The following is a 27,787-nucleotide window of genomic DNA, read 5'->3' as shown; positions in this document are numbered from 1 at the left end:
CTGGAAGGATTCCATTCTCTTTGTTTATACAAACCGTCCAGTCCCAAGAAATTGCGAAGGCAATTTGGGTCCTATTATTATTCTGACCTGTAAACTGGTTAGTATACTCAGTAAAATTGAGGGCGCTCTAAACATTCTGACATTAACCACTTGACGTGCGTTCACCAAAGATTGTACAGAATATATAGCGCCGCTAGGCGGCGCTATACAATCTTTTGTTAAAACCATAGACATATTTATGTCTGTGGTTAAAACCATTTTAACCAAAACCTCAATTCTATACATCTTAATGCCTGTATGTATTGCAATGGCTTGCAAGCAGAGTTCCATTGGGACTCTGTCTCTGGGAGTAATAAGGAGAAATCGTGAAGCATGTTGTACGTCTCCAAACTTTTTCTCCCGATCCTGATTTTGTCTTCCAAAGACCCCTCCAAAATGCCTCGAGCCGAAGTCATACTGCAAAATACAGTCGCCAGGTTTGTCCTCGATTAAAATAACTATTTTTTCATTTATTTTAAACGTTTTTGCACATGCTCATATTTATCAGATCTGCCGGGAGAAGTCGACTTGTCAATGAAGTCAGATATCCATTTATGTCTTCATATTGCCATGCTGGATCATCTCACACGTGAAATACAATGCATCCAATCAACATTTGTATAAGCCTACATGTATGTAGATAACGGTGAGTGATTTGTTTTTCCTTTCGTTTCAAATAAAATCCAAAGACTGGAGATCTTTGGTTCCCGTGCGCCTGTACCTTAAACTTGAGTGAAGCGCGCGTGACGAAGAAGCAAAAATGCGAACGCTATGCGTACGAACGTAAACCCACCAACCACCATGAACGAAGACAGCGCTTGCTGTACATTGCGTACTGAGTGCGACACTACAAAATTGTTTCGCTTTCTCGGAGGCCAGGATTCGACGTTCAGTGTTGAATGAGACGAACGGCTGGGTGGGCTCGACACAATCGCCGTATAAAAGTCTTGTGCAGTCGTCAAAGGAAGTTATTGACACGCTGTTATCGTACATGTACATATGCGTTGACGTAGATCTCTGAACTACGCGGTGTAGGTGATTAAGGCCTGGGCTGTATATTGATCTGGAGGGGCCGGCCTGGGCGACGAGATTGGCAAGTCACGCCACGCAGGGACGGGAAGCGTACAATTACGGCGACGGCTGGCCGGGGCCACTCGCTCCGAGGGGGGCTGTGGTTTGTTTGACTTCACGGAGTTTGCCCCGGTCGCCATTTGTACGACAGAGAAGCCTGCCCTCTTCACTCACTGCTGAACGTACTCGACCAACCCTCCGTGTGATTTCGTCTCGTCGTGGTCGAATAGATTAATACTTCGTGCAAGGTAAGGGAAACTTTACAGAAACAAACGAGAGGCGCAGAGGCCCCATGTAGTTCCTAACGGAACGCTAACACAACAGTAAGATACAGTAGGCGAACTTGACGAAGGGGTAGAGCCATTGCACGACTTCTAGCCGTCATGAACAGTATAATAGGCCTACCACCGTCATGACCTGATGACTGTGAATGCACGTGTAGGGTCTGATGGGCCCACTTCCCGTTCGTGTGACGTGATCCTGAGGGCTCTGCGGTTCATAGGCAGTGCTCCCACCATCCATCCATGTACAAGTATTTTGGCCAAACTCGCTTTCACTTGAAATCGCTTTTACTCTTAGAAAATTGGATTCCTTCCACAACTCGGCAGAGCTAGGACAGTATTCAAACCAACCTGTGCCTAGCCTTGGCTCAGTAGCTGGTAGGATCGATCAGTGATTAAGCGAGGGGAGGGGCATTAGCCATTTCTGGTAATAATGCTGAATTTAGCCTAGGTGAATTCCGTAACCGTACTGCGTTACCGTACGGAGGCGTAATGTAATGAAGACTGGCGTCTGCAACCTGGGCTACCTCACTGTATACGGAGTCCATTTAACCCTCAAAGAGCCGGGTTATTTTGGCCTATGTACAGCTGGGGGTGGGGACGGATTCTGCCCCCCCCCCAAAAAGAATCCACTGTGCCATGCTCAAATTTTTGAAACTTGGCAGGCATGTATAGGCACTCGTTATCATTACAAACGTGAAGTTTCAACTAAGACTTGTTTTTTTTTAATACGGTTATTCGAAGTTCATGTCTGCATACGTGCCAGCCCGTGTGTATTGAACAACGCAGTGTAAAAAATATACAGTTTTGGCTGACCTGTCTCGGAAAAATGCGTGCTGCACAAAAAAGTTTGTTCGATTTTCACCAAAATTGGAGTCAAACTGACAACAAAGAGTTACTCCAAAACTCCTCGAGGTGCGTCTCCTGAAAAATGCTTTGGCGGCGATATCGGAAAACTTTCGAAGGGGTGGAATCCGCCCCAGCTCGGTTAGGGTTAACGTGTCACTCAGGTGTGGAACTTATTCTTTTGGGAAAAAGGGGAATTGATGGGGAGGTGAGTGTAAGCACAGCAGAAGGCATGCCTCGGACGTGCTTGATGGGTTCGGGGCATGCCGTAGCTCGCGCATTTTATGCCTATTCGAGAATAAAGTGAAGAGCATTTTACGAGTTAAGAATTTTTGTTGCTCTTTTCTGTTATTATTATTGTGGCATAAGTTAGCCGATGAACGGTAATGATGAGGGTCCCAACACCCGCTGCCGTGACTTTTATTTTGATGTATGTCGGCCTAGATTAAAAAAATCATGGTCGATTGAAAAATGGACAGGCCTCCGTAGCACAGGCATCTTGTATGTGGTTGCTGATGTTTCCACTTTTTGGGGTGAAACGGGATTAAATTAGTGATATAGTCCTGATCATGCTACTCAGAATGGCAGCATTGCTCGATCGGCAGCCTGTAGACCAACCCCTGGTTAATTGATGGGAGCAAGGGTACTTATTCCGGGCCCTAGACCAGGGAAAATCCCCCCAGCACTTTTGCCTGTTGGGCTGCACGGATGGTGATGCACCTTTGTGGCCTACTTGTAGATTTAACCCTCGACCAAAATAGCATCTTCGAATACTAGCCGTGTAAAGTTCAAAATATTTATGGCTTAGGGGCTGGCGGGGTTTTGTTGGTCCTTAGCATGCAAGTTTCCATAGATGATCTTGTGTTACCACTCAACAATTAAGAGCTGTTCAGTTTCGAGAGAATACGTCAGGGACCTAGATAAGGAAATTTTCGAAGTTCCTGGATGTCCACGCCCACCCACACTGATTAACGGGCACAGCCTATACGCAGTGCATACACCAGATGCATCATGCATGCGTGTGTGCGTATGGAATCACGTGTTGTCCAGCAGCTGCAACTGGACGAAACTTGGAAAGCACAATGCGGGATTGGTGCGATGAAAACGTCTTTTATCAAAGCATAACACTGTACAGAGCATATGGTAAGAGTCAGTCGATCTTCACGAGCATGATTATGACTTATGTAGGCCTAGCCGCTGACAAATAGCTGATGTACAGTTCAGGCTCTACGCCCAGTGCTACTACGCCTCTATTTTTGGGGGGCGTGGCCAACCGGGTACAGATGGCTCGATCCTCTGCTTTTTCATCGAATATAAGCTGCATTAGTCTGGGTGCAGCGCATGCATCGCCTTGCCACAAACGATGGCTAAGCCGGCGAAATTGAATAATCCTGGGAGATTTGGTATATACCTAGAAGATGCCAGTAGTGATTGGGACGTGGCGGCCATGGATGGGCCTGCACACCCGTTTTTGATTAGATGCCGTGACTGAAAGGAGAGGGGTGCGGTGTAGGGGCTTTGAGATGGCAAAACTCGGGACCCAAGTTGGGTGCGGTGCGTGTGCTTGTATTACTGCATTGTATGTGTGGGATTTCGGGGAACTGGAAGAGGTCCCAGTGCCCTGAATTTTCATGTTGTATATGCAAAATTGGAAACAAATACTTATTAGTAGGCCTACAACAGAAGGAAAAAAAAAAGAAATAGCTAGAATTACAAAATCAGCGACATTTTGTAAAAAGAAGATATTAAATGGAAAATTGTGGGTGAAAATTAAGGATTTAAAACATCGATAACCGTGACGATCTTGGAACGTAGATCTTGCTGCTGAGGTGATGCTCGCTTTTATCTTGCGAAACGTAATGTGCATGCCCAGTGTTGACCACGTGACCCGTGACGTGTAGGCCCTATGTAGCAGGGCAAAACAGCAGACAAGAAACAAGTTACATTTTATGTGGATTTTAGGGAAAGGGATATGGTTCGTTGAAATCTGAGGGCTCCGTTGTTGACTGCTTCATTCTATGAAAAGGATTTTTGAATTTGGAACCCGTAGCAGCGTCCAAAATTCGTATTTAGTTCAATTTGTTTACAGAATCATTTGAAATTTACTTCCATGTGCAAAAATTGGGGGGGGGGCTTAAGTAGCTACAATAAACAAGATTTTATCAACACTAACAGAAGGAAAACTAAGACACATCTCACAAATATTAAATTTTTGTGAAACTGAAAAATTTTAATGACTCAATGCAGTTTACTGAGACAAGAGATAGTTGCTGATGTTAGCTCCACACTGAAGTATCCTGATCGTTAGTGCACGTTAAGCACAGCATCTCATATCCTGTGATAATTTAAATAAATGTTCCGCTATCTAGTCCTGTGCATGCGGCGGAAAATTTTAATTTATTTCTCAAGATGGGACAAGTTATAGATTTTGTCGTTACGTTGTCTTGAAAGATTAATTGCTTCATCATCAAAGTGTAGATACTGTGTCCAAACCTTGTGTTTACCGTATACGCACGCGGCATTCCTGCAATGGGGAGTACCGTAATATGGCGGACTGTGGCTTCATTCGTTGTCACGTGACCTCTATGTAAAGATAAGTGAGTGAAACCGTGTGTTTCGTGTTCGGTATTTTACTCTGCTGAATGTGTTTATGATAAACAATGCGGGCGATTCACAATAGTGCGCCTCCAAGAGTTTACAACGCGTTGACCAATCACAGAACGCAAAATCTGTCTACCCTTTCCAAAAGCGCATTGGGTGGACAAGTGTCGCGCACTGTGATTGGTCAACGCGTTGTAAACTCTTGGAGGCGCACTATTGTGAAACTCCTGAATTGGCGTAGGCCAAGTGGTTTATTCACACTCAAGTCACTTGATCACAAGAACGTTTTATTTGCACAACTGGGCAGACCAGTATTGAATAATGTGTACCCGTAGAAAGAATGCTCAGAACTTCACTGTCTTCGAGACAAATCAAAAAGCTCATTATTTTCCTGTTACTGTTTAATTTTCGAGACAAACAGATGACTTTCTTTTCAAAGATTATATCGACTCCAGAAGTTGACAGTTGAGAAGCCCGTCGATTTATCGGAAATATAAAATCCCCCTGCGTCATTGCTAAACACAATGTGGAGCAATTACACACTGTACTTTCACCCAAGTACAAGCTCAACTTTCTCTTGATTGCCGGCGTTCTTCTTGAAATCCTTTAACCCTGAAAGAGCCGGGGGCGGAATCGCCCTCGTCTTTTTTTCCGATATCGTCGCTATGCATTTTTTTTCAGGAGTTGAGCCTTTATAGGAGTTGGAGAGGATCTTTTTGCGGTCATTTTGACACCAATTTTGCGAAAATCAAAAGTACCGTTCATGTGCAGCGCACTTACTTCCTAGACGGGTCAGCCCAAAATGTATGCTTTTCCCACCACTGCGGTGTGCTCAATGCGCGCGTACTGGCACGCATGTAGCCACGAACTTCAAAACATCAAAATCTGATTAAGTTCAAACTTTACAATTTGTAATGATAAGGAGTGTCTTTACATGCATGCTAAGTTTAAAAAAACTCGAGCAAGACAAAGCCGAGTTCGGGGGGGGGGGAGTTTTACAGGATGTGAGATGGGCCCTTTTAGAGTCAAGGGAGAAATTTAGGACATGGTAATTCTGCACCGAGTCGGCAAATGCAAATTTGGGCCCTCTGCATTACCCACAATGCCATATCGAATATTTTTTCTACTTTTGAAAATGATAGTGGTGCCCTTAAATCTTTACGACGTGGCTGTGGTGATCGCGACGCGGATCGGTCATTGCGCATAACCTGTCGGGCTCCAAGTTAGACTATATTGAAAGGCTGGCACAGTTCATGTAGTTTAGCATCAGCCAGCCCCTATATACTTTTTTATAGAATGCCGGAAAGTTGAGCTAATTTGACGTCGAGACGGGGACTGGGACCAGGCAACGTTATTCGGGACTGGGCAAGGCGCGCGCGCCCCGGTCGGAAGAGCCGGGTCGGGCTCTGGCTGGCTGCGATAAACACGAGACGGATCAGTGACAGCCCCTTCCCATAATCAATCCACACCACGCGTACCGAAAGACGGGAAAGGGGAACGGCAGAATTTCCTTCAAATATTGGGCACGGCTAATTTTGTTATGTTTTTCTGTCAAGTATAATGTCTTAATTTTATAGAGCGTGCGCGATTACCCAATTTATCACATAATTAATTGAACTTCGAGTGTGGTCTCGATGATTTCACGCGGCGGTGGTATGATACGGTATACGAGAACTATAACGCATTTTTAAGATAAAACTTCTTTGCAAGATTAGCAGAAATTTATGAAAATATGCTGTTGCCTGGGTCACCCCTGGGCCCCTGAAGTGCTGAGTTTTAAAAATGCACGGTTATCTCCATCTGTAGGGTTTTTAAAATATAGGACTGACGAAGTCGTGTCCAGGCCCAAGATGCCAGAGCTTCCATGCAGAAGGGACAACTTTAATTGCTGTTATAACAGTGTCTGACCATGCTGTGTCTGTCATTTTGGTTGAAATTCCTCACTGCAGTGGACGAAGAATTCGTCTGCTTTTATACTCCCCCGTATGCTTTGACAGTGTGGTGCCAGAATTGTTAGAAAATAAAGATGGTTTTCCTGTGGCAAGAAGTAGTGACAGCTTTTTTGTTTTCCTTCCTGAAATTTAACTGCTCAAGGGATGATTCGGTGTCTCGTAACAGTCGTCTGATTTTCTTCTTCGAGAACAAAATTTCAGTGTACGGCCGTTGCATGCAGGAAGCTTACAAGTATTTCCACAGGTGAATCTTGAACACTTGTGAGTGGTACATGAAGTTGCAAATCCTGCTAATGTTAAGTTTTAGTTTGTTTACTTTCGAGTTAACCTAAACTTACAGAAATAAAATAAGAAATCTGCTGCCTTTCCAAATCACACTGAATGTGTCGGAAAGTGCAGCGATCACACGTGAAGAGAGAACTGACATGTCACGGGGACAACACGCAGCGTTTCTCCGTGCCGTCAGGGTTATCATCGGAGGTTAAGGACCCGAGCTCTGCGCCGTTCCGACCGTCGTGGACCTACCGTGGTGTCGTGCTCGGCGCGGTGAACGGCCGCGGGCACATAGTTGGATTTGAGGGGTGTGAGCCTAGCGGACGAAGTCTAGTCTGGTGCGGCGACCGTGACGGCAAGCAGCGAGTTCAACGATCGCTCGGGCGGGGAATTTCTCCTAACGCGCAGTTCACACTCCCCTTTGTGTCTGCGCATTCTGTCAGGCCTATCATCTTCAAGAAACGGATAGTTGACCGTTTGACTCCGCTGTGCCAATAGCGCAGTTCGAGAAACTTGTCCAAAACCCTGGTGCGATTTGAGAGCCTTCAGGTTGGTAAGTCCAGATAGGTCGTGTCAACTTGGTTTCTTGCTTGCCCTCCTTTTGAATTGTAGCAAATCATCGGTCTAAACACTTTTTTGACTTTCCTGACTCCCCATCCAACATTAATTTGTTGATACCTTTGGCTTGTCAAATAGAAAGTATAAAGTGCGTATTTCGAATTGTCCGAACTCACACTTGGTTTTGCTTGTTTTGTGTTTTTCCCTCCGGGCCGAACGTCATATGGCTAGTGACGTGATCCTCTAGATGCTTCTCCTTACGTTTGTTGATTAAAATGCAGCACAATGCCAATTTGTTTGGATTTCTTTTCGTATAATCGAGAATGTTTAATTTTATCAGCAATCTAAACAAGCCGGCGCATTTTATTTGAGTGTGACTGGTTATATATGTAGGGGACATTTCACGTCAATCCCCTTCATTTCAGTGACATCGAAGAATCCAAACTACCAAAGACCGGTTGCGTTAAGCCGCAAACGCGGTTCTTTTTTGTCGGTGGAATTATGCTCTGCCTGTTGCCGAAGTGTTACTGACGTTTCTGATCGTCACGTGATTCCTTTATTCTCGCGAAATCTCGCGACCTGGCGGGCGGAAGGAGTTTCTCGTCTGTTCTGTACCATTGGCATGATTCTTTCTAATTCTCTCCAGTATGTTGATGACCAAGTTGTAACTTAGAGTGAAAATATTCGAGGGACAAAGACGGAATCCTGTTGAAATTTATCACGCTGAAATGAAAACCAACAACAGGTAGCTTCATGCGGCGTGCGGAAGTTACCATTTTGCTAAGCGCGATTGCACTTAATTGTGCCTTGAATAGTAGGCAGCTAAGCTATAGCCCGCTAGTTATTCGCATTGCATAGCGATTAGCGAACGGAAGCTTCTATGAGTAGATTAATATTTTGTATGTTTGCCATAATGGTCGCTTAGCAATGCCACAATGTGGGACCCTTGGCGCCGGTTTACTATGAAATTTGAGCTCCATGGGACGAATCACCAGTACTTGCTTTTTGCGCATGGCAGTGCTAAATTACAGGGTTGAGACAGAATTTCACCGCAGTCAAAATTTTGTAACATAGCCACCCATGGCGGTTCGAGTTCGAGATATTTAGCTTGGTGAAAATGGATTTTCTTTTCTAGGGTATGGTTTTTGTCGTTTATTTCAACCCTGCACTTGGATAATGCTACCAGCCCTCGACTGATGATAGGACGGCAGTGACCGTGGACCGTTTGGTTACGGTTGATTGTTCGAGGGAGTCACATCCGCTGGCACAGTGTCTTATCCATTACAATCCATCAGTGGCTTAATCAATCCAGGAGATGTCGTATTGTCGCCTTTCACAGGATCGGTGATTCTGTGCGATGTTCCCTGCCTCAGCAATCCACGCTGGTCACACTGGATTTGAAGGTATACTTGACAAAAACATATATAGGAAGCTTACACAAACAGCGTCCCTGAGTAAAGCCGCGCCTTTGCCGGAGTAATTTGTTCTGCGGGCGGATTTTGTCGCACAGTCGCACCACAGTCGCACTTATCGCAGATGACACGACGTCGCATCAAATAGTCGTCGTATAGACGAGAGCGGGGCCACATCATCATCACTAACAGCACCGCTCGGCCAGAAAGCCAAAGAAGCCTAGCCCTACTGCACGCCAGGCCCTTTTTCCGGCATGGATTTCCGCATTTTTTTTTTCTTGTTCATCCCTGCCGGGCAAGTTCCGTCTGTTGGCAGCTGATATATACGGGAACGGCACGGGGACCTCATCGCTTTCCATAGGTTTATAGCGACTTCCTGCCTGCCGTACATCCAGTCTTGTTTTGTGTAATATACGGGTGACCTCGCGGTGTGAGCATACAGCGTTTGTCTAGTTGTGATCGGCGCGGGGAGTGCGTGACTAGTCCGCAATACACTTTGTTTCCCTCCTGGGGCAGTCTCGGGTCGGACTGAAATACTCACGGGCGACGAGAGAGCATGACGAATCAATCGACCGGGCTTCGGACAAGAACGTCGCGACACAAACCCACCAGTCTTGGGTTCTTTCACTGAGGACAGTGAGGGAGATACATGTACACTCAATCGTGACCTGTATATAACGTCGCCTCAGAGTTATCACGAAAAGCTGAACACACCAATACTCCCATCAATCGGGCGGTTGGACATTATATTACGGCTAAGCGTCCTGTTGTGGATCCCGGTAAGTGCACAGGTAAACAGTACGTAGTGTTGGAGCCCACATCATATGACTTGTCGTGACAACTTTCGCCCTACCCCTCTCGGTCTTGCTCAGTAGTTATTATGTCCACTTTGAAACATTCCTTAAAACAAAATCTCCGCTGGAAAGTATACGCGGCAGTGCTTGCTGGCAACGCACAGATTCGCATGGGGGGAGGGGCGCTGTGTTTTCAGTCGTGAAGGTAAGCAACAAACATGGATATTTTATTGAGACATACTCTGGTCACTCATGGGACATCACGGCCTCAACTTGACTGCTACACCAGCATCTGAGTTCGAGTTCAGTTCGAGAAGGAAGGTTTTGACACGGTTCATTCTTCAACCGTTCTCAAACTGTACAAGTGCATGGTACTTGGTAGATATTACGTAATATCAGCAAATGAATGCATTTCCACCGAGGCCCGTTTTTGTGTGGATTGAAAGGGGATTCCCCCTGCTCAATTCTGAACGGCCATCCACGTAGGCCTATCATATGTCAACTGTGTGATGACTTTACTTACTACATGTACTCATTTATTTCCCTATTCTCGTGCCAACTTTGTTTGTGTATTCATTACCGCTCGTTCGCATTTCCCAACGTGACTGCACTTGGCTATTTAAGCTAGCACAGCAACCCCTTCCCTCCGTGGCGACGCTCCATGGTCAGCTCCGCCCTTGAAGTAGGGAGTGATTTGCGTGCAGGATAGACGCACGCATTCAGCGTGTAACCAGAAAGAGACACTCAAAATCTGCATCCAGATGGGCCTATCCATTTCTACTCCTGATGGAAACATCCGACCCCTTTTAATTACCAGAACAGGAAATTGCGTGCGAGTTCACAAGCCCATTGCCCCTCTTGACGGATATTTTCTTTAAAAAAATTAAAGCATTACTTCAATAATATTATAAATTTATGTTCAATTGTACAGATTTTCAGTCCTGCGGGTGGAAAGACGACTTGTATAGATTAAAAGCAAGTTTGCTTCTGACCGTAGACTTGTTTCAAGGCGCGTGTGACACGGCTACGTCACCGGTTGGTCTCTGTACTTGTGTCGTATACGCCGTGGCTTTTTTGAAGGCTAGCAATGGACGTGCAATATTTACTGCTCAGGAAACTGGGGCTGTGGTTAGCATAGAGCCCGGCGTGTGCACATGTACACTGTGTATTGAACGCCACAAGGTGATCGTAGTTTCGTCGGAAAAACGAAAACAATGCAAGCCATGGTTACAGGTTATCGACAATTGCCACGCATTTCTTGGAAGTTTTGAAAAGACTATGACTGTGCTGTGTATCATAACAACTATTTATACCCAGTCACCGTTCCAAAGATTTGCGTGTGAATTCGGAGTTAAGCATAACCGTGAGACAATGTAGGAAAGACAGTAAGGGATGAAATAAAATATTTTCTGCCTTTGTTTGCGTCATCACAATTGCGTAGATTTTTGTCAGTTGGACCCTTCTTCCTAGAGCGTTTCAGCTTCCACAAACACAAGTAAACGCCTGTACATGTACATTGTAGGCAATTGACAATGCATCGTGGCCTGGGTTTCATTTTTGACTGTGTCGCAATGTCGGTTCAGCGTGGAGCTCGGGCGTGTGGCGATTTCGAAACGATCGGAACCTCAACCTCGGCCGATAAAGTTTCGAAACCGTTTACAGGGCAAGGCACGTAATGCACGCTGTTGTGTTTTTGCTTCCGATGTAACGTTCCTGGCGTTGACGTCAACCCAGGGAAGGGTATTTAATGAAGCCATGCACGCCGCGTTGTGGTGTGACATTTCCTGTTGCAGCTTTCAAAAACTGATTTGTCAGGTCTGTTTTGCCGCCCATGTGATGTTTGGTATTCTAAAGATGCTCTTCTTCGGGAAAGGGAAGGCTTTGGGTGATGCAGCAACCGCTGGTTAAAAAGGCAAGATGGACCAATAACTTTTTAAAGTTTTAATTAACCATCAATCTTAATTAATTACAGTAATTACAGAACTTTGTCAACATTTTGTCACAAAGACTAGCGATAACCCGTACGACTACGAGATTTCTTGCAGCCCTAGTGCTTAAAACATAAGGATTCTTGATAATTAAACGTGATTATTGTATGGTACTGGACGTTATAAACCTAAAACTGGCCGGCCTATTGCTGGTCTGTGTATTTTTATCAAGCCTGTGCGTATGTCTCAACTTTCAGAACTCTTTGCTTACATAATTGCTCTAACCGGGAGATCCTCTATACTACCGGCAAGTTAATTCAAACCTGCAAACGAAGTATGCAAAATGTATGCGCATGTAACACCTTTTATCACACTAGCTTTTCGTGTGATTTGAATGGCAGTGCGTAGACTCAAGATGAGCTTCATTTTCGCATTTTGGTTGACCAGTTTACATCCTCTCCGTGACAAGCCGTTAAGTCGGGGGCGGGACTCGCACCATTGCGCGATCGAAGCAGCCGCCATTTTGGGGCCTATCTGTCACGAGTCAAATCGACCTTCGAACTTCCGTTATTGTTTCCGTCATGAACTCCGAATGCTCTAAACATATCAAATAAGATATCACTATTTCAACAAAGGGTTCCAGAGGAATAGAAATAGTTTTCCTGCTCATGGAACAGTTTTTAAACGTGTCAGCACACGGGCTGATGGTGCGTCACGTCTATAGCAGATGCCCCTATCAACTTGGTCAAGTGGCGTCTGCACAAGACCTTCGACAGAATCCACCGTTGCGTTCAACGCTGACACGTGCTACGGCGCAAGCAATGATTCACCGTAATTCTACCTGTCAGAAAACTACGTGTAGTTTTCGAAGATTGATCATTCAGTGTATAGGCTATGCGACTCACAGTATTTCAGAAGTGTCCTCAGTCCCCATAGGATGGTTTCTGCACTTGTCTGAAATTCTGCAAAATTTGGGAAATCGTCACTTCTTAAAAGGCTGAATGTGCCATGTACTTTTAATCGTCCCGTTCCCGACCTGTGTTTGGCAACACAAATGTTTGTCACCCACCAGCTAGACATTGTGATCAGAGCTTGCCACGTGGCGCCGCCGCCATCAGTCGCCAATCGGGGACCCTGGGCCCCTCCGTCTCAAACACCAGCAACCCGTTCACGGGAAAAACCGCGGATGCGTTTTTAGTCACCAGCCCCTATCCTAAGGCCACGCGGAAATCAGAACTTCGTGTTTTGCAGAGTTAATCGCGATGCCATATTCGGAGACCGCGACCCCCCTCGCCTACTATAGCTACGGGAAATGTTTGCCAGGGCGCCCGGACGCGCCACGCCACACCACGCCATGGCCAGGGCCCCGCGAGCGCCTGTTGACGGACTGATAAGACTACGGGATATTGCGTTAATGTCTGGCTTCCGTCTCGCGCGGTCACGTGAGAGCCTCTAGTGACGTCAGGACTTCTCACGATGTTTTTTGTCTTCCGCCGGGCGGAAATGTAGATCTCCTCTCATCATCATATTAATAGACTGGTGTAGTCTTTCGCTCGTTTGCCCCCTGCGATGTCTAAAAAGTGAAGCTGTATAGGGTTATGGAAATGATTAGTGCTTTAAATCACTGGCCTTGTTAAGTAAAATAGAACCATAAAGTTTGATATTGGTTTTTCCCTTCATCGACACGAAGGGGAAAACTTAAGTGACATTACATTTGTTTTCTTCAAATTTCTTGCTCAAACGCGGCAGCGCCTCTTCTAGTTAGTCAGCTAGGCTAGGCTAAACTTTAGTTGAGCGAAAGTAAGATTACGGACTGCTGGTTGATGAGGCCACCGGTGCGCACGCACACAAGTGTGTATTTGCCTGCAACTGGGGACCCCTTATGGTTCCGTTTTTATTTGTACATTTACTTACTTTTTTAGAAGACCACCCATATGTTTTGTACACAGTTTTCAATCGGGGAACCTCTGTCAATCGGGAACCTTATTGTCCTCTGTTGTTCAGGGTCCCCAATTGAATGCAGAAACAAACTCACTGACGCAAACCCTTCGATGTTTTAATTTGGATTCATTTTGCTTAATCTCAGTTGAAATTAACCTACCGCAAAAATCGGGATTAGAACCCAACGGCGTCTCTTTCCTTTAGTTTCTTTGGCTGTGTGCGGAATGGGCTTCCAGAGTTTTGGTTGGCGTGTGTCCACTTTAATATGAAACTGACGAAAACCTAGATGCAGCTCTAGGTGCAATGCTGATGATGCGGTCATTGTGAAGTTCAGTACCACAAGTGTTGAAATTTAACAATTGTATACAGTAGCTTAGTGAAACTCTTTGTATGCCGTCTCCAAACTGTTGCCACCAATTTCCTGTAAAGACCATCAGCTTTCACTAAGAGTCATGCCTTCCCTTTTCCGAGTTTGTTCCATGGAGTTGGAAATGTGAACATGTTTTCAGCCAATTGACTTAGATAAAAGTGGAACTTCAGTCCCAACCAGTCACCAGAGTTTACATAACCGCGAAACAGGCCGTGGTTTGAATGGATGGATAAAACGGCGCTGAATACTTCCTTTAGTGTCAGATAGATTTTTTTTGCTTTAGTTACCGATTCACAACAGGAAATATTAGGAAAGGATACAGGTCTGTCAAAGCTTTCTTGATTTCATGGGGAGGAATTTCCTCCTAGAAAGGTAACTGGCTTTTGAGTGGAATGTCACCAAATGTTCAGTGCACTTTACAAAGCCACATAACGGGCGCGAAAATAAAGCACAGTGGACAAGTCACATTTTTGTGCCATCGATTATACTAGTATATAAACCTTTTTGATTTTGCTTTTCAGTTGAGAAGAGTATAAAATTGTACAAAAGGTGGTCTTGGAAAACTTTATCGACTGGACCCTTTAATAATCAAGACAAAAAAAGCTTTTTTAGGATCTCTTTGTCATTTTTCTGTTTATTTTTGTTTCTGGGTTCTTTTTTAATCTGAAGGGTAAAATATGAGCATTGAGAAGTAATTGAAAACTTTGGAATTGGTCTGATACTGCCCGTTCTGATATTGTGACTTGAATTGTCACTATTAAAACCAAAAACTTTTGGAGATAGAAGAAGGATGACAGATCACAGAAGCCGACAGATTTCTAGAGGCAGTGTAAAACTTCGATTCCACAACTCTTGTTCAAAAAATGGTAACAAAAGATAGAGTTGCAAAGTTAAAAATGCTCACTTTTAGAGCCAAAAACTCTTATTTTTTAATTTAAAAATCCTTTCTGTTTTGTTTAAAAGAGGTTTTGATGCCAAGCAAGTCATGGCCAACCAGGTACAGGGGACAGCAGGGCACCTGCCCAAGGACGGGGTGAGCCAATCGCCACCACCAGCCACGCCTGCAGAAATCAAAATCAAGACTGAGATCATAGAGGTGGCCGAGCCCATGAGCGAGACCACAGACACAGCCCAGGCGGGCGAGGACAGAGGCCACCTGGAGAGGTCGGCATTTGCCGACAAGGAGGACTTGGATGAGGAAGATGACGAGGACTTCCTGAATCATGAATATGTAAATGGGATGGATGAGGAGCGCTATTCGCCCATGAGCGGCAACATAGACTTTGGGATGATGGTATGAAGTTCTACCCTTGGAAAACCCAATGATGCTGGCAAATGGAAAGGGAAATTTTATAGAATAGTCCCACCTATGACAGCCACCTGTACACTGTACACGTTTTTCCCATTAAGCTTTGACGAATGCCATGTACCAAACAGGTGCATGCATCCCAACCCTCACCCGTGCCCTTTAACTTTTTCCTTAGTCTATGGTTTTTGTCCTTTTAACCAATTGTGTTTGTCTACCAGATTTTGTCCCAACCCAACTAGACTTGCCCTGTTTTGTTTGCTGTCCACATGCTCTGACTTATATCCACTCACATTTATTGAAATCCATTTCATATATCCACTCACATCCACTGTCATCCACTTTTATGTCATCCACGTATATCCATATTACAATGTACCTCCTTTGTTTATATATTTTTTTCATCAACTGATCGCCATTTCTTAAACTTCCTCACTAATTCTCAGACAGGGGACCTGCTCCGAAGTGAGGACTACCAGCCGTTTCGGGACATGGAAGGCAATCAAGTGCTTGAAGTGGATTGCGGTTCGAACAGAGCTCTGCTCTATGTTGACAAGCTATGTCAGGGGAGCAAAGGCCAGAGCATATTGTTTGAGGTATGAGTGCAAACATCACTTGGCTTTACCTGAAGAATCACTTTTAGTTTCACTATTGGAGAGCATTTTGTGTTCATGCTTTTGGCGTGGGAAACAAACGGCACAGCTTTGTTAGGAAAGAAATGGAAGTATAAAGCTGACACAGCGGTTTACTGGGCACATCAAAACAATCATATGAAACACCTCCTAAATCTTTGCATCCTTTTCACACAAGGAAGTTTAAGATCTTCTCAAAAAAGACATTCTCATAAACCGGTATTTGAAAATAAATCCAAAAGTTACAAGTATTTCTGCACTGATCTGGGATTGTCAATTGTTGGCTTACAGCCCAATTCATTTTCGCTGTATGGTGTGCACTCTGCTTTGTCAAAATAACTAATTTCATTCCACTATTGCATATTAATTACTTTGATGAGGATTTCAAAAGAATTGCTCACATTTTACTCAAATTTCTTTGATGGCTCTTTAACTTTCCAAACTGTATTTAGAATCGATGGCATACACCCAACGAATTCCAGTTCATCAGCGGGCGGGAGACGGCCAAGGACTGGAAACGGAGCATCCGTCACCGGGGCAAGAGCCTCAAGATCCTCATGTCCAGGGGTCTGCTGCAGGTATCTGCCTTGTGCATCCATTGGTGGTGGTGGTGTGTTGACTGCCCCAAAATGACATGCGCCCATGTTTTTTTCAAATCTCACCTATGTCTTGGACTTCGTTTCATTCTTAACAGGTTTACTGATGGAAATGAGGCAATTTTAACTCAGTCCCAAAATATAGTCTTTTAATGGTTCCTTAGCACAAAATGGTGTTTTGGGAGTTACTGTCACAAAGTGGTTTGAATAATTGAATAGAAATGTCTAACTAAGTCATCAATATATTGATTAATTGAGTAACTGAGTAACACTTGCAGCTCTCATACTGAAATTGAAGTCAGAAACAAATCTGTGCAGCCAACTAGAAAATTTGTACTGCAGACCAAAATGGCTCTCGTTGGCTGCACTGGCTGATGTTTCCTAGCTTGCTTCAGAGCCCATCATTTTTCCATGTGGGCCTTTTTCATTCCAAGCCAACTTTTGGAGGGATCTGGACTGTCAAAGTGAGTTTGGTGTTACTCGGTGTGTAGGGTGCAAAAAATTTTGCAAGGTAGTGTAAGGCTCTACATATGGACAGCACAGTCAAATGCCTATCCTCAAGACTGCATGTGACGTCTATAGGGTGGACACAAAATGGAAGCTTTAAATAGTCCAAAGGGTCCAAACTCTTCCCTAGCTTCCATTCTCGTTGGGCTTTAAAGCCTCATCTCATAATGAAGTGGAAAAGTTTCATAATACGGTACATTTCCTATTAATCATGCATGCAACCCTCGAAACCGGTGGCAAAAACTCCACTAGAGACTTGTAAAACCTCGCTGTTACAGGCAAAGACTAGTATTCGTCATTCAGAACATTTTAATGACAGTTGTGCTTGACTCTCTGTGGAAAGCAAACTGCTCGTTCACCCAAACGGTTCAATTCTTATATTCTTGAAATATTTCGCTTAACAGCAACTTCTTCTGGATTGTTATTTCCCCAGCCCCGCACAAGACCATCCGATAAGAGGAATGCCTCCAATGGCTGCCTGACAAGCCTGAACAGCAGCACAGCAGAGAAGAAACGTAAACTGGGGTAGGTGCCTGAGTGGATGCGTGACACTGCACGGCACGCTCATGTGGACCATTGTCAAGGAAGGCTGCAATCATTGGCTCTTACAAAGTCTTCCCTTCTTGCTGTGCAGTAACTACTTCTGTTCACATGGAGGTCCACACTGGTAGAGAAGGGACTGGCTATATACCCATAGAGCCATGTATAGAGCCATGTACAGAGAGACTTGCAACATCATAAGTGGTACTGTTGTTGGAAACAAACCGACAGGTGTTTGCGCCAGTGTACATGAGTTTGTTTCTGCGTTCAATTGGGGACCCTTAACAACAGAGGACAATAAGGTCCCCGATTGACAGAGGGTCCCCGATTGACAACTGTGTACAAAACATATGGGTGGTCTTCTAAAAACTTTAAAGTACAAACAAAAGAGGAACAATAGGGGGTCCCCAATTGCAGGCAGATACACACTTGTGTGAACAGTTTGTACACAATAGCCGCACGCTCAACTGTACGCACAATGAACAGCCATTTTGTTCCAAAATTTGAAGTTGGCACTACGTTTCTCTATATACAGCTCTGGCTTTGCCGTTCCTAAAAAAGAGGCATATTGTTCCAGTGAATTTTACTGCTTCATTTCATTTCTTAGAAACACTACTTGGAAAGATATGAAGAAATTGTTTAAGTCAGGCTTCTCCTCCCCCGAAAAACTTTTGCTCCCCCCCCATTTAAAGCTGAGTGTGCACAAATCCAGAGCATATTTACGTGAGAGGGGTGCAGGAATGTGCTTGAGTGTGGAATGGAAAGGATACTTATGTTTCCCACACTAACTGTGGTGTTTTGCATCTTTGCTGACTCAGGCTAAGTTTGCTGGGCCAATCATCATGAGGCTCTTGGTATAGTGTACTCGCTGCGCATGGAGCTAGCCCGGCTTGGAAAGGGAATTGAACCTTAGAGCCTTTTTAATTTACAGAGTTTTGCCCCCCCCCCCAAAAAAAATGGATAGCAGTTGTCTCACACTTTAGTTTTTTAAGAGGAAAAAATTTTGCCTTTCCATTTTCCAGACAGGAGTCGGAGCCCAGCCAGCTGAACCAAATCATCAACCATCTCCACCAGACCAATGGTTCTCACCTGCTAGGGACCAGGGATGGCCCCCGAAAGCGAAGCCTTCCCTCTGAGTATAGGAACGGAAAGCGCTCCCGCAGTGTCTCGCCCACAGAGGGCGACATTTACGATGAGCAGCAGAGATGTATCTTCCAGGCGGCTAACTCCCCAGAACCTCAGAATATTGGTGCGAATATAAACAGTGGATAATCCCTTTTGGACTCACGAGGGGAAATGCATGTAATTTAAATATGAAGCTGACCCTGTTCAATACAGCGAATGTTGTTGGCTGGCAGTGCATGAAACTCTGTGGACGGTACATTATAAAAATGTAATACACTCAACTCTGATTCAGAGTTGTGGGAGATTTTCTCTTAAGGCCTAAAGCATTTTGGCAAAAGTCCTCAGCCGTTTTGACATGAAGTTTGTCTGTGTTCAGAGCAATTTGTAACCAGCTCTGTGAACATGAAACAGAAGTCCCTAGAGCAGCTTTTGAGTTTCAGTTTTTTCATTATTAGTCTTTCTAGTCATGAAACCAAGGCTTCCTCAAAAGTGCCCCAGTTTGTACTGGAAGAAGCAAACTGAGCAGAGGCATAGCGACCGAGGGAAGTGGGGGTGCGGTGCCCCAATAATTAATTCCAGTTGGCAAATATAGGTTGACAAATGAATCCAAAATTGGTACATAAACGATATTCGTTGGCCGTCATTATTTCCCCTGAAGCATGACCTGCAGCGTGCCATTATCACTTTACACGACACGAGGTTAGTGAACAAGGTACAACTCGGCAAACTGACACTGGCACAATGAAAATGCCTTCCATGCGCCCCTGAAACTGAGCTCTTAGTCTTGATGCATAGCTTAGTTTGATAACCTGATGAAAATAGATATTTTGTGGGTGATAGATGATCGTAGTTCCCATTGCTTTACATTTGGCCAGATTCTTTTAAAGACGTTGAACTCAAAAGTGGCTAAAGCAACTTGTGACTCATTCGTCTTCACTGTTTAATTGTTTGAAAACCTTTTGAGAATGGTTCTGCTCTCTCTCACTCACAGAAAATGCACGGAAATCGCTGAACCTAAGTGCCAACAACCCTGACTCTCCTTTGAGCAGCGGCAGCGGGCAGAGTTCACCTGTATCCTTTGTCCTTGGCGACCCACAGGCCCTCACCAATTACGACAAACAGGATGCCACGATGGCGCACAAGTCCCGAAAGCAGAACTCTCCTCAGCATTTTGAGATGCACGGAGGCGGGGACAAAGAACGTGAGGTGTGTATGTGCAAACCTTACATACTTATTGACCCTAAAAGAGCCAGATTTTTTTGGGGGGTAACTTTCTCCTGTGGAGGACAAGATTGGCTGCCCTATAATCACTTCTTTTGAAACTCGGCATGCAAGTTAAGACCAGTGTTGTGTTGGAATCCATCACAAGTCCTTCACAAGTCATTCAGTCTTAAGTCAATTCACATTAGCTATTCAAATGAACCGTGACAAAAGCATGCTTTTGTCATTGTTCACCCTGTTACTTATGAACTGGCCTTGTGAAGGGACTTGTGACTGGACTTATGAAGGGACTTGTGACTGGACTTATGAAGGGACTTGTGACTGGACTTATGAAGGGACTCATGAAAGGACTTGTGATGGACTCGAACACAATACTGGTAAAGACATCCATTATGCGTAGATGTGTAAATTTTCCATTCAATTCAATCTGGAGTTTTGTTTTCTGGTCATTTATAGTTTACACTCTTACATGTGGTGGCCCATGTGTTTAGCACATGGCAGTAGGAAAAGTTAACATTGTTGGCTGACCCATCCCGGAATAAAAAGGAGCACTTTTTCATGAACCATGTAAAAGTGAACCTAAGGATGCATCCATGTTTTTGTAGAAACATTTCATGTATTTTTGATAAAGGTTTGGTCCACTACTTTTCAGATAAGCCGGAGTCCACACATTGTACTAGTCTCCTCCTCAAGCAGTGCAGCATTCCAGAAAGGACAGGCAAGTCTGAGACCAAGGTAAGATGCTTGAAAACCAATTATCGTCTGAACATACGAGCTTTATGACAGTCCAGTTAGCTGCAACAAAGTGACCTGGGGCAGATTATGCAGTAGGCACACCAGAGTATTTGGGGGCCTACAAAAACTTTGAGGGCCAACAAAATAATCACGGTCTGCCATATAATCCCACATCTACACCAACAACCACGTGCACACAAGACAGGATTATACAAATTTTAGCATCTCTCTTTGAAGTTTTGGTTTCAGGGAAAGCTTCAGACTTGTCATTGGCCTTTAAAATTTAGTTTCTTATGTACAGCTTGACATCAACATGAAATGCAAGGCGGGAGTGCCATGGAATTGGTGCTGGTGCCCTGGGAAGAGTTGGTGCTCCGGAGCACTGTTTCCTAGGGCCTACAGAGTACCTAATCTGGCCCTGTATGATACTTTATCAAGAGCTTTACTGTCATGTACATAGTCTGACCATGGCCTTAGCATCTGTCACTCAAAAAAACCCTCAAAGCTGCAAGTCCACTCTTGTCGTTGACTCTGAGATCGCAAACTTGACACGAACTTCACCGGATCATCTGACTTTGGAGTAATCTCCATTTGAAGCAATGTTTATTAGCTCTCCATGCGTATCAGCGACCTATTGCGAGTCACTCTGCGTGGGCACTCTACATATGTAATTCGGCGTACTCCACGTGTAGTTAGACACTCCATGAAAACTGTACAAACAAAGGAAAAAGGAAAACCTAACTAAGCAGACAACACTTCAACACAGCTCCACGAACATTGCAGACCTAAACTTGCAATCTAAAGACACATACATCAGATTCAACATGTCAAGTGAACCACATGTGTCCCAAACTTGCATAATTACATGTGTAAGGAGTTATAGCCGTTTTCTTTCCTGAGATAATCAGACAATCCTTAAAGCCAAATTATCTATACATCCTCAACTCAGCACTTGAGTTACTTAAACGAGTGAACCGAGAATGGAAACTTCATGAACTTACAAATGTACATAGATGCACCCACTATAAACGCTACGCTACATGTGTACCCAAAATGTTCATACACTGTACATGTCGGTCAATTTAACCTCAAAACCCATATGAAAGTACTTGATAATTCTGCTACACATTAACATAATCATCATACTTATCAATTATTCGTACCTTATTGCCTCAATTTAACCAATTTCTTCGTAAATTTGATGGAATTTGGTGGACAATTTCTCAGATTCAATAGATGTCATGTGCCGAGGCGGGCAAAAAGCACATGGTCGCTGGACGGCACTGTAACCACAGACTAAACTGGACTCACATCAGCAAGAACTGTTCTTATGACCTCTGGCATGAGATCTGTCCATTTATAAAAACAAGCATTCATAAGTAAGCTCCGTAACTGGCATTGGAACCAGTGTGATTTCTGATCAAACTGATAGGCATGCTGTCCTGTCCTTAGATACACAAAGACACACAGCTCCACTCTTGCACAATACACAGTTGACTTCTTTTTTATGAAGCAGTCTGTGGGACCGTGCCATAATCTGCGTTAAATTACATCATTTGCTTTTAGGGTCAAATTTGCCCAAATGAAATTTTGTCTTCAAAGTTGCAAAAGAAATCTATTGCAGATATTTGCTTACAATGCCTTTTTATACAACAGGATCAATAAATGTGTTGATGTTGACCAAATTTTTCTGTTGTTTGTGTTCATATTAATTGAATGTTCCATGTGGAAACAATTAAGCACAATGTAGTTTGGACCAGAGATTTATATGACCTGGCACAATAAAATGATCGTAAAGTTGCTTTCTGCTCTTTCCTGTTTTGAGGGTTCAAAGTCAAATATTGAAGTGGAGGACAGTTTTAGCATATTGTAATATTTTGAAAAAGTAATTTTGGATCAGATATTTAAAAATGTCATTTTTCTCAGCAATTTTGATGATAACATCATTCGTGCCCGGTCAGAAATGTTGAAACAAAGTCAGAAATAAAGATGCAAAGCTGCCAGAATAATGTCACATTGTCACCTTATACTTTAACCCTAATTCTTTCATGTGCATACCATTGAAAAGCTCTCTTTCTGCTGACTAAAATTATCTCAATTTTTAAAAATTCTGACTTTCAGCTCGTTTTGTAGTGACAGGTCACATATATTACAACAAGAAATTTGTCTCAAATAAATTCAGAGTACAGGGAGTCGACTGCATGAATATTTTCTGAGACACTGTCGTAACACAACCTTATTTGTGCTTTGTACCAATTTTTATACGTATACATGTATGTTTTTTTCAGATTTCACTCACATCAACCAGGAACTCGTATCAACGGCAACGCTCTCCTCACAGGCACTCAGGCACCATTGACTGGTCAGGGGGAGGGGGGCAGACGAACACAGTCCTTGCTTACCCCCACCACCAAAACACCTTCTGTCAAAATGATAGAGCTGACAAGACCGGATGCTGTGCCCAAGACACCAGGTACAAATAAATTGGATGCCATTGGAGGCTCATTGTACAACCGCAGACTGGGGTTTTGAAATAAATATCCCTTAAAGTCTTCCTCATCTTGCCTGTTCATCTCCCCCTACCCCTACTGTAAATGTAAAAAATGGTGATGAGAATATTTCCCAGAAATGTTGCCTCCCAGAAATTCTGGGAAAGTTTTCCAAGAATTTGACCTACTTAAGCACAACTTTAGTATCTGGTTTTAGATTTTTAAAACGTTTTCAAAATGTGATTTTATAGTGCGATTTTTCTGTAATGATAGTATAAAAACATTACTATTTGAATTTTTTTCTTCCTGTCCGTTGTTTTGGTCTGGTATTGTGTCTACCGCTAAAACTAAGTCCAGCATAGCATCTGTAGATAGCAGATCCGGAACAAAAGTTTCTTTTAGCAAAGTACAACAAAGAAAAAGTGTTTTCCAATCAAAACTTTCCAGTATAAATTTCCTGTAGTTTTAGGGCAGAGAAAGGTAAATATACACAAACTGCTACACACAGTTTGGCTACAGTGATCCAAACGCACAAATCAAAAAGGTTAGAGGGTCTGATGTTTTGATCCTAGCAAAATCTTTTTTTTTAAAGACAGAAGGAGTGAAGCATAAGCCCCTCTAACCTTCTGTATTTATTTTGGGGTCGTCATTTATTGTGCTACAACAACACCCAATCCCAACCCTTTTTGATAATTTCTGTGTGCAGGCTTTCCTGACAACAGAAACAACAGTGGCCACAATTCCGCCCACAGCGGGGACGACGTCAGTCCGTCTGTGCGGACCCCAAATAACGATGCAGTGTTCTTGCCCAGTGACATGAGCCAGTGGACGGTGGACGACGTGGCCCAGTTCATCCAGTCGCTGAAGGGATGCGAAGAGTATGTTCAGGTGAGTGCTCAAAAATGGGCGTGTCCGGTGAGGAAGGACAAAGGGTGAGCAACGTCAGGGGGGGCTACATTACCAATAGGAGACAAGACATTGGCACAAAACTTATTGCTCTTTGGCAGATTGTGTTGACTGTTTGAAAGATTGGTTCAATATTTGTATAAAAATTCAGCAAAGCGAAATTCATGACGTTAAATGTTGAACTTTCCTGTTCATACTTCTCATCACTTTCTGCTGATCAGCTGCATTGAAGTTTCTCCTAGCACCTTGAAATGAGAGTTTAGATTGCAGTTTTTTTACCAAAAGGTTGAACCTTTTTTCCCCTGTACATTATACTTCAAACTGAAAGTTGATTCTTGTTGGAATATTCGGCGCAGCCCTACTTAGAGCTAGCTCTTGACACAAGATGCAGGTGAAGACCATGTTCAAACTTGCTCCCCCATTCAATAATCCTCAAACCTCAGGTATTCAGAGACCAGGCCATCGATGGCGAGATCCTGCCCGTCTTGACTGAGGACCACCTGCTGCAGAACATGGGCCTGAAGCTGGGGCCGGCCCTCAAGATCCGGCTGAGAGTGGCCCGCCGACTGGGCTACACATTGGACGGTCAGTACTGCCAGCTCAAACCACCATATGAGGAGCCTCCCACCCACTGACCAGTGCACAGCTATCGGCAGCTTCAAAAGTCAGTAGGAAATATGCTTTTCAGCTGAGCTCAGGTGGTGTGACAGTTCTGTCAAACAAACTGCACAGACTAAAAAGTGGTGCTGTTTAGATATCAGCTATAAGGGCAAGAGATGGTCAGCCGATTTCACGAAACTTGGCACAACTTCTTGCCACGCGTAACCCTTACGCTAAAAAGTTGTTGCAAAGCTGTGCAATGTACTTACAGCTGATCTCATGAAGAATTGCTCAGCTGCACATCGTTTTAACTTGACTGACCTTGTGGGATGATGACCACAGCATTTACAGCAGCTGTTCCTTTTTTAGTATTAAAGAAGTCATTAAGCAGTCGTGAAATGAGCTCCCGCTGCCATTTTTTTAAATCCTTTCGCCTTTTCTTCATCAGAACCAGGCAGAAAATTTCAAAGTTCTGTCATAGCCAAACAGGTTTTTTGTAAAGTCCAAGAAGCAAAGTTGTACACTTCTTGTATAAACCTTGTGAAGTTAATCAATAATAAGCCTTGATAAGACATGATTAAATTGTAAAATCCTAAAGGATTCCATAAGTTACGCCATCGTTTATTGCACAACTTGCAGACTTAAGCAGTGCATAACTTTTAATGAAATATGTCATAATTTGTTGTGCAAATATGCAGTGAAAAGTAGTGTAAGTGAAGTTGCCCGATTGCATGAAGTTTCGTGAAATCAGCTGCAGGATTGATTCCGTTTCATCCCAGGAATTAGTCCATAATCCCCAGGAAACATGAGGTTTCGCTTGTTGATGATGATAGTGAAACAGGCAAATTCCAGTTGCCCTATTATTCTTGACTTTGTAGAAGGGAAGGGATTTTCCGAGGCAAGTGCACTTGTTTCGGCCAGATCACAAGCGCTGTGTTCACAGTGGTTACAATAAGCCGTGTCAAAATTAATTAGCTGTGGCTGGGAGCAGCACATGCATCTATAGGAAACGGCTGCAGTCGCCAACCAATAACTAGTATTTCCAGCATGTAGTTCCTTGTGTTGGAACGTTTGCAGATCACAGTCCAGCAAATATCTTACATTTATTTCTCTCTACAAAATGTTGACAGTTGCAGATACATCTAGGAGAGGGGGACAGAGGAAAGGGGAAGAGTTGCCGCCCCCCTCCCCTGAGAGACGTGTTACTCTGTTTTTTTTTTTTAATTGAAGCAGTTTTGGCAACTGATTTAGAAAAACTCCCCATTCCAACCTGAATCCTGGATATGCTGCAGGTTGAAGACCAGGTTAAGGTTTCAGTTTGCTAAAATTTTACATAATTAAATATAGAGTCCTGTCCTTACTCGCCAGATGGTTGGAAGATACACTTTCATTTCTTGGGCCTCCACTGGCCCAAATAGTGGCCACGTTTTGCCTTAATTTGTTGGCATTGTTGAATGGCAATTCAAATTGTCCAGTTGCAAGTAGAATGTAACCCAGCACATCTTACTGACTCCATGATAATTCCCAGTAATGTATATTTAAACAGGTGATGTGTTTCATGTAATCTGTATTTTGTCAATATGTAAATAAATGTAGATTAAATTGTACAGCATGGTGCTATGAGAACAGGTGCTTACCATTGAGGAGTGGGTACCAGTTGTTTGTAGTGCAAATGAAGATTTAGGCTGCGTCTGAATCTGTTGTCTAGAGCTAGGTCTAGGTCTTCACTCTATTGGAAATTATGTGGAGACGCACAGACATTAGACCTAGCGGTAGCTCTGGAGGCTTGTTTCGGACACCGCCTTACTGTTATCATATCGGTGTAATACTGCAAGTTACTAGCCGGTACCAGTCACATATATGCAATTTCATCCTATGCAATGTAATAAAACCTTTCAGTTGAAAAGTGCCTTTGTTTCACCTTTGCAAGAAGAGCTTTTCTACAAGAAAAATCCTAGATTTTTGAGGCTCACTTTCATATTTGTAATACTTGCTTGAAAGGTTGGTGTACTGTTTGTCATATATCTTTTATTTTAATAAAAGGTTTTCATAATATAATGGGACTGATCAGTATCACTGTTCCATGAAAATGTACATATGTATCAATTATAAATATTGTGATTGTGTTAACAAAGTGCAATTGGCCGATAGTCATTTTTTACACTCATAAAATACTTCTTTGATACCTCATGTAATTGATTTTGTTGCTTTTTTTAAACACTATTCCAGGTTACTTTTAGTTAAGATGTGTTCCAAGTCAGCGTAATACCTTTGTTGAATTTGATACGGTTGTGCTCTTTTGACAAGTTTGCGTTGGCGTAAGCTGTAAGGTTTTCACTTCAATATAAAATGCAAATTCCTGGCAAGGGGAACAGATAAGTTTTCTTCTTCAAAATCTCTCCTGGCAACCTCCAAAAAAAGTGCCTTATTTAGCAGATGACGAGTTCACAGATGCTTTATATTTTCACAATTTTTGCCCAAGTTTTTGTGAAGATTCAAATGCTATCTTTGCATGGAAATGCAAGAAAAAATTAAACTTTTAAGCAAAATTTCTACTTTTTGAAGACAAATGTATAAATAAAACATGTTATAAGTTTATAATATGTTCATAGTGTCATTTCGCCACCCTCTACAAACATTTTGCTAGAAACATTGGGGGGGTGTTCCATTTGAAGGGAATAGTGTAGACTCTGTGTCCCATGACAACATGCTAGTATTGCGTCATTGCTGACACCCGAGATAAACTCTAGATTCTTTTCTCAACTTTTTGAAGGGACCATCAGATTATTTTGAATATATTGGACACACCGATGTTGATGGACCAACAAGAATAAATTCAGGATTTTTAATTCTTCGATTTTATGAAGGTGTCTTATTTCTCTCTGTCTCTCTCCCCCCACCTCCCTTGACAAGAGACAGGTGCCTATCTCTTTCCCAGAATCCAAGTTGTAAAGTTTAGTGGCCCATCCTGAAAACTCCTCTCTTTCCTCTTTCTGTTTGTTGTCGAGTTTAGTAAGAATTCGAACCCCGTCACAGCTCTCCCAGAGTCCCAGGCAAATTTGAT

The 27,787-nt window shown here is 43.4% G+C and overlaps 1 protein-coding gene across 3 annotated transcripts; it reads left to right on the top strand.

Moving 5' to 3' along the window:
• Positions 1 to 662: 662 nt before the first annotated feature.
• On the top strand, positions 663 to 27,572 carry LOC110986556 (uncharacterized). Of its 3 annotated transcripts, none has more exons than XM_022248508.2 (11): positions 663 to 685; positions 15,030 to 15,360; positions 15,819 to 15,968; positions 16,457 to 16,582; positions 17,541 to 17,632; positions 18,670 to 18,896; positions 19,764 to 19,978; positions 20,646 to 20,728; positions 23,017 to 23,201; positions 23,924 to 24,105; positions 24,567 to 27,572. In XM_022248508.2, the coding sequence occupies exons 2-11, from the start codon at positions 15,052 to 15,054 to the stop codon at positions 24,756 to 24,758; spliced, it is 1,761 nt and encodes a 586-aa protein (XP_022104200.2). In that variant the 5' UTR covers positions 663 to 685; positions 15,030 to 15,051; the 3' UTR covers positions 24,759 to 27,572. The 3 variants fall into 3 exon arrangements, with proteins under 3 accessions (XP_022104200.2, XP_087003479.1, XP_022104196.2); XM_087147353.1 differs by lacking the exon at positions 663 to 685 and adding an exon at positions 880 to 1,358; XM_022248504.2 differs by lacking the exon at positions 663 to 685 and adding an exon at positions 9,448 to 9,812.
• Positions 27,573 to 27,787: the final 215 nt, after the last annotated feature.

This window comes from Acanthaster planci, linkage group LG16, assembly GCF_054643075.1.
Source record: "Acanthaster planci isolate LZ-2023a linkage group LG16, COTS_SCS, whole genome shotgun sequence".
NCBI lineage: Eukaryota > Metazoa > Echinodermata > Asteroidea > Valvatida > Acanthasteridae > Acanthaster > Acanthaster planci.
The sequence above is the reverse complement of the archived record's forward strand: the minus strand, read 5'-3'. Positions and strand labels throughout refer to the sequence as shown.